Source organism: Platichthys flesus, chromosome 4, assembly GCF_949316205.1.
Source record: "Platichthys flesus chromosome 4, fPlaFle2.1, whole genome shotgun sequence".
NCBI classification, from domain to species: Eukaryota; Metazoa; Chordata; class Actinopteri; order Pleuronectiformes; family Pleuronectidae; genus Platichthys; species Platichthys flesus.
The window spans coordinates 22,808,760-22,819,562 of NC_084948.1; the positions used below are offsets into that span (position 1 = coordinate 22,808,760).

The 10,803-nt window shown below is 40.2% G+C and overlaps 2 protein-coding genes across 2 annotated transcripts; one reads left to right on the plus strand and one right to left on the minus strand.

Moving 5' to 3' along the window:
* Positions 1-543: 543 nt before the first annotated feature.
* Positions 544-3,061, minus strand: LOC133952429 (post-GPI attachment to proteins factor 2-like). The gene is made up of 6 exons (XM_062386858.1): positions 2,848-3,061; positions 2,512-2,685; positions 2,126-2,375; positions 1,922-2,028; positions 1,717-1,825; positions 544-1,632 (listed from the first exon to the last, which is right to left on the minus strand). The coding sequence occupies exons 2-6, from the start codon at positions 2,677-2,679 to the stop codon at positions 1,502-1,504; spliced, it is 765 nt and encodes a 254-aa protein (XP_062242842.1). The 5' UTR covers positions 2,680-2,685; positions 2,848-3,061; the 3' UTR covers positions 544-1,501.
* A 381-nt stretch (positions 3,062-3,442) lies between these two features.
* chrna10a (cholinergic receptor, nicotinic, alpha 10a) lies at positions 3,443-9,027 on the plus strand. The gene is made up of 5 exons (XM_062386859.1): positions 3,443-3,657; positions 4,522-4,667; positions 5,125-5,279; positions 5,851-6,383; positions 6,451-9,027. Exons 1-5 carry the CDS (start codon positions 3,579-3,581, stop codon positions 7,140-7,142), a joined length of 1,605 nt encoding a protein of 534 aa, XP_062242843.1. The 5' UTR covers positions 3,443-3,578; the 3' UTR covers positions 7,143-9,027.
* The last annotated feature ends 1,776 nt before the right edge of the window (positions 9,028-10,803 follow it).

Below are 10,803 nucleotides of genomic sequence, written 5' to 3' on the forward strand. Positions count from 1 at the left end.
TCTGCATCACCCCCCTCCCTGCCACCTAACGGGCCACTGGTTCCCAGCAGTGAGTATCGCCCCCTAGCGTCCGCAGGGTAACACCGTGGATTACCAGGGGCTGCTCAAGTGCGCCATCAAGTGGTAACTTTAAAGCATTACACCCCAACGCCAGCAGGGATGTTCAGTTTGTAATTCCAGTCTTAACACATTTTATAAATTGTTGTTTTCTATGCGCTATAATGGAGCCTTTATATTTTAATACTTTATATTTACATAATATGGAGGCTGTCATTTTTTTTACAGAAGCCAAAACAGGACAAACTAAATACCTTTTGAGATTTTATGACAACTGAAGGCGAACACAGGTTTCCTTTCATGTTTGGAAGGGGAGGGTGAGGTGAGGGGTATTCAGCTGCAACATGACACTTCACCACTAGATGTCACTAAATTCTACTCACTGAACCTTTAAAGAAACAATTACACAACCTCTCATTTCCTGCAGCAGAAAGTCTGTACAACCAGCTCTTAACAAGGGTTTATTTTACTATCTTATTAAAAAGACAGGGATACTGCACAGTGGTCTTGGTGTATAAAATAAAACACCAACAATATACTAATGTATATATTAATATATTGTATTGCCCACACGCTTAAAGAATTATTAGTCACACTACAGTGAGTATGAATCTTCTCTTTGTGTAAAAGTACAGCTGTAGAAAGAACAAAAGTATCATACTCTCCGTTTCCCTGATTCAGTGTAAACAAACTCTGAACACTAGAGGCTTGAAAAATGGAGGATTCCACTGAAGAGCTGCATTGTGAGATTGTTCAGACACAAACAAGAAACTGGTAAATCTGATATTTGTGTTCTTACCTATTATTACAGTCTCGAATATTTATTAAATTTGACATGATTTTATAAAGTTTTCTAAAAAACTTGTAATAATGTGTATGATAACAAAAGTCCAGATATTTTCATATGTGTAATACAAGTTGTTTACAATTTAAATTTTACCCAAAAATGTGCATAAGGATTAAGTATTAATGGAATAAGAATTGAATTTAAAATCTAAGCATGATAAACAACAAAATATGTTTGTATGTGTCCTCAATTCTGTTTTTGGAGTATTACTTTTGTTTCTGGAGATTAAACACTTAAAGGACACACAAATAGTCAAGCACACTTTAAAAACACTTGTCACTTTACTTTGGCACACAAACAGTATGACCACACATATGTTGTGCGTTATACAAAAGTTGAAACCTGCAAATTATAATACGTAATGTGCCGTATGTGGGTGAAGGCTTCCATGAATGAGACACTGAGGCTAAAAGTAGCACTTGTGCAAATCGGTCTCTGCTCGTTGACATCGGGACCTTGTTCAGGACTCGAGAGCAGTCAACACGGAAATATGTGGAGGAGGCCTTCGTCCCACTTGTCCTCTGGAGTGGGAGCAGGGCTGTTATCATCAGGGAGTTGAGTGGTTGTGTGTTTAGCACTTAGTCCTTGTGTTTGTAGTCAGAAGGTTTTATCTTCAGAGGACGAAATTACCATGACCTCCCGGCTCTTAAAGTCCCACACCGCTGTGAGATGGAAGGCCATGTTGGAGAAGACCACGAGATACTCAAACAGGGCGAAAAATGTGTAACCTGTGAAAAAGAAGACACAGGAGAATGTTAAAGACGTGTTTTGTGAATTCTCTGGGAATTTCCAAATTTAACTTAAATACTTACTCCCTGATTCACAGTACATGTTGTGTTTATAATAAAAGAATCCGGCAAAAGCACAGAAGGATACGTTGAGAAGTAAAAAACGCACTTTCCACAGGTGAGACTTTGCATCCTGTATGGAAATAAGAAAAAAGGCTGGGTTGGATTGAAATTCTGCAAATGATGGATTTCCGCTTGTAAATCCTAAAGGAGTTGAATGCCACCTTACCTCAGGACTCAGAGAATACTTCTTAATAGCCTTCCACAAACGGCAGGTTATCAGCATGTGGATGAGGGAGCTGACAAGGAACAGGACGAAGCCTTCCTTATGAACAACTGGGGGGAAATATAAACATAGAAATAAGTTTGATTTCAAATATCTCCTGTAGAAGATACTGGGATTGAAGATGAAGTCACTACATGGATCACTCACAGTATGTCTCACTGGACGACACGTACGTGAGGAGCAAGAGGCCGAGGTTCTCAGTAAGAGCGAAGGCCAGGTTCAAGCGGCTGAGCGCACTCTCTGGGAACTTTGAGGCGAAGCGCGTCTTGTAAAATTGGAAGTAGGTAAACGCCACCAGTAACCTCGGGGCCGAGTGCAGTCCGATGCAGAAGCGCCATATGTGGCACTCTGGGCTGAGGCTTATTGAGGCACTGATGGATGGCAGGTAGTTAGGAACCTGGGAATTTAAAGTCAAATGTCAAACCAAGGACAAATAAAAGGAGAAAACATATTTCTTGTAAATCAAACCACAAAGCAACTTGTACGAATCTGTCTCACTGAGCTAAGAAAAATACAGTTTGCAGAGACATTACCTGGCAGTGTGTGCCGGTGGAGTCCTCATAATGGAAAACCGAGGAGATGAAGACACATGCTATCAGTCCGAGCAGTGGCAGACACACAGTCGTCACCACACAGGTGGTGAATGAAATCCTGATGACCAGGGGCCGCTCGTTCCCAAAGACATTTGAGCCCTGAAGCATCTTGGTCTGAAACAGATCTCAAAAATCTCATGTATACACATCTTCAACACAATGCCTGCAGTAATGAATGTGCTAATAATACACGTCTAAATGATGAAGCTGCATTTAAAACCAAACGGTCGGTATTTACGTTTGTGATTTGCATGCATTTTGCAGAGATGCACCCACCTCTGATGTGTGTATTGTTCACAAATAGCCGCTGTCGCCTCTGGCCGGTGAATAACTGCGCTGTAACGGGAGCGTTCACTGAATCAGGCGGCGGGATGAAGATGGACACGGTGCGGATCTTCCTCCGACATCTTTCGCTTCAGCCGAATTTACTTCAGATGAAAAACAGGCCTTCGGCTGCAGCATCGTCCATGTGCGACAGAAAGCAGGAGGAGAAACCCCCCCCAGTGTGTTTGTAACAACACGAGCACCCGGAAGAGAACGCGAGCGGAGGAGAGAGCTGAGGAAGCCACGTGTGAATACGTCAAAAAATGATGCGCAGACCACAGATGAGAAATCAAAGTGTCTCGTGCTCGTTATTCTATAGTATAAACTATGTAAAACGCAATTAATCCATTATTATTGATTGATTATCAGAAGATGAGGCTGGGAGCTGTCCGCGGTGCTGAACCACAGGAATCATCCTCAAAGGCTTTATTGTCATATGTAATGTGTGTGCGTGTGTGTGTGTGTGTGTGTGTGTGTAACATGTTGTATGTTGTACCAGGAATTGTTCAATCCGTCTGTCCCCGCCTCTCATTCCTCTCTGCAGCTCAGACTCTAATCACGGCTGGATTCCTCATCGCTGTTTTCATCTTTCTTTTTTTAAACTTTTTTTTCTTTTCAGTATTTCATTTTCATTGAGTGAAGCCTGTTCGGCAGAGAGCAGCCCAAATGGTCTTTGGATCGAGATGATTTGTTTCTGCAAGATGAAACGATGGAGGTTCCTTACTTTATTTCGGTTGGTTCTGTGCATCATCGTTTTGCCAAGTAAGTTTATTGTAAGATTACCAGATGATATCCAGAATATGTTGCCTATTTGAAACTCTGTGTTATGAAAGATGTAAAGAACATTTACATAAAATGAATTCGAATTCGCACTGGTTGTTTATTTAATTTGATTACCACCATTGTTTTTGTATTTTATGGATCATTCATCTCTTCTCATGTGTTCCTTCCTCTTCCATGAAAGCTGTTACACAGAAAGCTGCAGGCGGTTGTGCAGGGATTTCATTGTAATCCTGTAAACCTTCCTTTGTATCCAGCTCAGCGGTAACATCTGGCCTGTCCAAATCCAAAGTTGACACTGGAAAAGAAGACCCAGTTAGAAGATCTGTTATATGTTGTTTTCATCTTTAAAACCTTTCACAATATCATCTCACAAGGTTTTTTTGGTCATGTGAATTTGTAACAGTAGAACCTCCCTCACAAAACCTGAAGAATACATTATGTTTCTGGTTGAGTAATTTCTAACATCACTCTTTTCACAGGACATGAATGTATAATCTCCCTGTTTAGACTCGTTCTGATACTCACATGTTGTGCGTCCAGTGGATTAATGGTTCGATCAACACATGCTACGCTCCACATGCACAGGCTGAAGGGAGGAAGTCGCTGCTGGTACATAATGTCAGATTTGCCTGATCTCCTTACAGCTTTACACAAGGGCATCTCACCCGACATCCCATTTGTCCCCTTCCACCATCTGTCAGGCAGCCATGTTCTCTACCATGTTCTCCCTTATTTCCCTCCTCAGCATCAACTGCTCCAGGCAGAAAATATGTAGATACATAACATGTAAAGTGACAGGAATAAAACTTTGTGTTGACCTGACTGTTTCTGTCCCCATCTTAGCTTGTTGGTGTGCAAACGGGAAATATGCTCAGCAGCTCCTGAAAGATTTATTCACCAACTACACGAGTGCACTGAGGCCGGTGGAGGACACAAACAACATCCTGAATGTGACCCTGCAGGTTACGCTGTCGCAAATTATCGATATGGTAAAGAACCACAGTGGACACAGGAGTAACTGTCGAGACAACAACTGGTCGATCGATTGGATGAGTCAGTCCAGGGAATCAACCAATTAAATCAGTCATATCTAAGCAACATATACAAATACATTTTATGCAAATCCAGTGATTCCAACGTGTCCAACTACACAATTTTTCAGCTTTATGTAATTGTAATCTGAGTATCTCTGGGTTTAATTTTTACGGTTGAACAAAACGAATGATTCAAAGTTGTCTCTTTAGGCTCGGGTGGAGGTTTTGATTTGTATTTTGACGCATTCATCCCAAAAAATAGATTAACTGATAATGAAAACAATTGTTAGGCCCCATCCCAGTGCTGATACCCACAAACTGACATCAAACAAGTGATGCCACTTGTTTGATGTCTCATTTCTTATGAACTAAATATGCTTGTCAGTCATTTTGCCAATTGTTTGTTTTACAGGATGAGCGAAACCAAATTCTGACTGCATATTTATGGATACGACAAGTGTGGGTTGACGCACACCTCAACTGGAATAAAGATGATTATGATGGACTCGATACCATCCGCATACCTAGTAGTTATGTATGGAGACCTGATATAGTCCTATATAACAAGTAGGTCGGACTGGTATTGGGTTAATCATTCCTCTACTGTTTAGCTGTGAGTCTTATTGGTCAGGATACATGGCACAAGCTGAACACTCCTTGAAGTTGTTATTCACCGGAGTGTCCAGGCCTCTGTCTGAATTCTATACACCAGTCATGCAACTACTCTTTTTGTCCACGTGGCTCCGAATATGAACAGCTAAAGCATATTCATTCAGTTTATTTTAGATCCTAGAAAAAGCCGTGATGAGAAGGCAAGAAGTCATTACATTGTTTATTGTGACCTAAAAACATCATGTGGGGTCAACACAGGCTTAAATATGTAAACATAATCCTTTTGCATTACTGAAATGATATAAAATGCAGACACAACACTGAGGAATGAGTCCAACTTCCCAAAAGAAGTTGATTCTTCCCTCAGTTGGCTTCCTTGTGCCTTTGTATCCTGATCAAGTTGTGTTTCTCCACTTACTCCAGGAAATTAAAATATCTTTTATGGGTACACTTAAAAAACCTTGGTATGTGAAGATTAGGAGAAGTACAGCTGCTCTATTTTCTTGAAGTTTTCTCTGTGTTTCAGTGCAGACAATCATTTCACTGGCCCCATGGACACCAATGTGGTGATCCGACACAATGGGGAGATCATGTGGGACTCCCCCGCTATCACCAAGAGCTCTTGCAAAGTGGACGTGTCTTTCTTCCCCTTCGACGCTCAGCAGTGCAGGTTCACGTACGGCTCCTGGACCTACAACGGGAACCAGCTGGACATCCTGAACGCCATGGACAGCGCGGACCTGGCTGACTTGGTGGACAACGTGGAATGGGAGGTGCAGGGCATGCCGGCCAAGAAGAACATTATCCAGTACGGCTGCTGCGCTGAGCCTTACCCGGACGTGACCTACATACTGAAGCTGAAGAGAAGAGCGGCCTTTTACGTCTTCAACCTGCTCATACCGTGCGTGATGATCTCTTTCCTGGCTCCACTGGGCTTCTACCTGCCGGCTGACTCTGGAGAGAAGGTGTCTCTGGGCGTCACCATGATGCTGGCCCTCACTGTCTTCCAGCTGCTGGTTGCAGAGATCATGCCGCCATCTGATAACGTACCTCTTATTGGTAAGTGCGAAGGCAAAGTCACTCAGATAAAAGTCTGTTGATTCCCTTATCTTATTTTCTTCCACAGGAAAATATTACATTGCCACCATGACCATGATCACGGCCTCCACCGCCCTGACCATCTTCATCATGAACATCCACCACTGTGGCCCCGATGCGAAGCCCGTGCCCAAGTGGGCCAAGACAGTCATTATGCAGTACATGGCCAGAATGTTCTTTGTTTATGAAGTCGGAGAGAACTGCATGTCGCCACAACCAGAGAAGCAGGAGCTTCCTCTGGTGACAAACACCGACTGCACCATGAACGGTCAGGCGGGAGCAGGCCGAGAGGACTGTGGCTTCAAAATGGAGCGAGCACAAGAGACAGACAACACAGAGGAGAGGGAGGACATCGACCAGATGATGAGTCCTATAGGCTCAATGGGGAAGAACCCAACAAACCACTACAGTGCTTGGAAAAATGGTAATTTCATGAGCATGGACTGCGGAGATGCGGAGGGTCCGAGGAGATGCAGGAAACCAGGTGTTAGCGACGGAGAGAGAAATGACAGGGAGACCTCCTGCAGCAGCCAAAGCAATGAGAGGCAGCTGCTGCGTAACATTGAGTACATAGCCAACTGCTACAGGGACCAGAGGGCCACGCAGAAACGGACTGGGGAGTGGAAGAAGGTGGCCAAAGTTTTAGATCGCTTCTTCATGTGGATTTTTTTCATAATGGTGTTTTTCATGAGCCTGCTCATTATGGGAAAAGCCATCTAACTGCAGAACATTGGTGTGCACATCATACATGTCCTTACAGAGTATCAGAGGAGCTTTTATTTTCTATGTTTCATTCAGAAATGTAACCAACATTCAGATTTCCAAGACTCGTAGAAACATCTGGAGGCTGTATCACGACCTGCCCTCCTCCAGCCCTAACTATAATTAAATCTTTGATGAACTTCTTATTTATTTGTTGTGTACATCTTGCATAACCTAACTTTCAACCTAATGTTGTGTGAAGTTTTAAAGCTCAGCCCTGAAAAAACAAATTAAAACAAAAACATGTTGAAACAAATTCTATTTCCACAATTTAAGCTTTTATTTTGAAAGTGTTTTTGCTTTATGATTAGTTTCTGTAAAGAAACATATATTTTTTGATATCAGAAGTATTGGGTCAAAGGATTAACACAAGCTGGGGACAATTAAATATGATATCCACTGCTGCTTCACAAGTTCTTTTATTATATTTAATTTGTTCAAGGAGCCTCAGTGCAGATGCAGTCTAACATATGTAAAGCCAGTAAACTATTCTTTACCTCTGTCATGGAGATTGTGTTTTCCAGAGTTTATTTGTCTGTTGGTGAATTTGATTGGAGGATTATGCAAAAACTACTTCATTGTTTTTCACCAAACTTGGTGGAGGATGAGGCCTAAAGAAGAATCATGTGTGGGGGTGTTGGGCCTTGGCAGAAGAATCTGCTCCACTGAATTAAACTCTAGTCATTCAATTAATGGAATTGAAAACTTAATTTAATAATGAAATAATATGTAGGAAATAAATAGGCACAGAAATAAACATTGTGAGGTAATTATGTAGATGTTATTGATTCTAGAAATAAACAATCAACCTATATTAACAGAGAATGTTGAGAAACACAACCAGGCAATGGTTGTGTGTGTGAAAGCAAATCTCAGAGTCACTGACATGGATTATCTGTTAAATCCCCTGGATCACAACCATTTGCCTCCTTCTTGTTGTTTATAATCCCCGATGGACTTCGACTCTTTAATCTGAGCCAAACGGAAAAAAACGACTGAAGCCTGAATCAGCAGAGCTGTAATTTTTAATCACATTTGAATATTAAAAAACGATTTGGAACAATTCTACAATTACCTCTACAGAACCCTGGAGAATTTAGCGGCAATTCAAAGCAGTGGGATCAGGAATCTATTGTGGACGAGACAGCTCAACACACTTCAAATAAACAAAACATGCTTTTTAAAGTTCCATCACCACTGACGAGCAGCAGACTACAATAACTCCACAAAGTTTTGAATTACGGCCGGACTCATCTTTTTTCTCAGTCATTTTCGCTATATGCAGCACGTTTCTGTAATTGCAAGTATTATGAATTTTTGCAGCATGTGTGTCCTCAAATTGATGAAGTTGTTTTCTCAATTTGTACGTGTTTTTTTCTATTTGCTTTTGTTTTATTAATTTGCATTGCGTTGAGCTCTCTCAGCCACCATACCATTTAAAAAAAAAGTGTATAGAGTCATTGACATTTTCACGAGATTCCCAGGAAACATTCACAGATCCTGATAAAGAATATTTATGGGAACCAGTTTCAATTCACAGCAAATTTATGTGGATGTGTTTAAAAATCAATCAACCTTAACTTGTTGCGGTTGAGAATGAACTCATAAAATCAAAGGGCCACCGATCACAGATTTGCAACATGTTTTAAGTGAACAGGGAAAAGGACACAGAAAATAATCATGAGGTAAATCAATGAACAAACTCAAGGGTTCATCATGTCCATTTCTCTTGGGTGAGGGGATGAGTCTAAAGTCCTAATGTCCTAATGTCCTGAGGTCCTATGGTCCTAATGCTGTCCTTGTTCCCAAAGGCCCGATTTGACCACTTCCGTTCCAAATTGTTTCGATTAGTGTTTTTCTTCAGGGACACGCACACATGAAAAAACACAAGAAAGCTGAAAACACCATTTTAATGTTATCTATTTGTAATTAACTCAGATATTTCACATATTAATACAAACAAGTAGCCACTTGTTTAAAAACATTGTATTTTAAAAGAGGAAAAACTCATTTTCAGCAAAGAATATGTTGTGCTGCTTTATGTTGAAATTAATTGAAACGTTAACAGGATATTAACAATACTTGAGTAAAGTTAAAAAATCAAATGTTTGAAAGTTGTTTACTGTATTACTAACCTCCTGTGGGTGTCGTTCAACAACATCAGTCATTAGCTAATAACAAAAGACGTCATTATCACCTGGAGGTTTGCACATTGTCCAGGGAGTAATTACATCCTGAGACACTTAATAACACATCATTTAATCAGGTCCCAGTGGGGCTCATTAATAAATTAGCTTTGACAATGTAATGTAGCATCTATCTGATGTAATCCTGTCGACCGAATCCAGTCACATGCAAAAGATCAGAATTAAAGGTTATTGTGTCATATCATTATTGCTGTAATTTAATGAAAAGTAATGATAATGAAATAAGTCTAGAGGCTGATTTCTACATCTTGATGTCTCAAGAGTTCTACAGCCACAAAATGTGGAATTAAAGAAGACACCATTATGGTGTTTTTCATGAGCCTGCTCATCATGGGAAAAGCCATCTAACTGCAGAACATTGGTGTGCACATCATACATATCCTTATAGAGTATCAGAGGAGCTTTTAGTTTCTATGTTTCATTCAGAAACCTAACCAACATTCAGATTTCCAAGGCTCGTAGAAACGTCTGGAGGCTGCATCATGACCTGCCCTCCTCCAGCCCTAACTATATTAAATCTTTGAACTTCTTATTTAATTGTACATCTTGCCTAACCTAACTTTCAACCTAATGTTGTGTAAAGTTTTAAGCTCAGCCCTGAAATAGCAAATTTATTCAAAAACATTTTCAACCGATGCTATTTCCACAATTTTAAGCTTTTATTTTGAAAATGATTTTGCTCTATGATTAGTTTATGTACAGCAACATTTATTTCTTGATTTCTGAAGTAATGGGTCAAAGGATCAACATTTCATTCATACAAATAAATAGACACAGAAATAAACTTTTTGAGGTGAATATATACATGGTATTCATTCTAGAAATAAACAATCAACCTATTTTAACAGAGATTGTTGAGAAACACAACCAGGCAATGGTTGTGTGTGTGTGAAAAGAAGTCTCAGAGTCACTGACATGGATTATCTGTTAAATCCCCTGGATCACAACCATTTGCCTCCTTCTTGTTGTGTATAATCCCTGATGGACTAGAACTCTTTAATCTGAGCCCAACTGAAAAAACTGACCTAAGGCTAAATCAACAGAGCTGTGTTTTAATCACATTTGAATGTTAGAAACAATTCGTAAAAAACTCCACATTATTTCAATTCTACAATTAAGGGACAACTTTAACTGAGTGACAATAAAAACTCAAACACAATCAAATTCTATTTTCACTGATCGTCATTATTATAGCAACGATTTGAGGAAAAAGTTGTTTCCTTTTATCATCCTGGTGAATTTTTTGACAATCAAAGTGAGGATAACACAACTCAACATAAACACAATAGGAATCATTGCATGCTATATAACAGGAATCTTTGTATAAACACATTTTAGTTTAGGTTCATTATGTTATTTATACCTGTCTCTATGTTTTGAGCATCCTAAAACAGGAGATGTTAGGTCGCAAC

Bases quoted from the DNA above. Each gene is read 5' to 3' on its own strand.
- chrna10a (XM_062386859.1), top strand. From the start codon at position 3,579: ATGATTTGTTTCTGCAAGATGAAACGATGGAGGTTCCTTACTTTATTT. The intron at 4,668-5,124 runs GTAAAGAACCAC...TTTGTTTTACAG, and splicing joins TGTCGCAAATTATCGATATG to GATGAGCGAAACCAAATTCT. The intron at 5,280-5,850 runs GTAGGTCGGACT...TCTGTGTTTCAG, and splicing joins GATATAGTCCTATATAACAA to TGCAGACAATCATTTCACTG.
- LOC133952429 (XM_062386858.1), bottom strand. From the start codon at position 2,679: ATGCTTCAGGGCTCAAATGTCTTTGGGAACGAGCGGCCCCTGGTCATC. The intron at 2,376-2,511 runs GTAATGTCTCTG...TTAAATTCCCAG, and splicing joins CCACCGGCACACACTGCCAG to GTTCCTAACTACCTGCCATC. The intron at 1,633-1,716 runs GTAAGTATTTAA...TCTTTTTCACAG, and splicing joins CATGTACTGTGAATCAGGGA to GTTACACATTTTTCGCCCTG.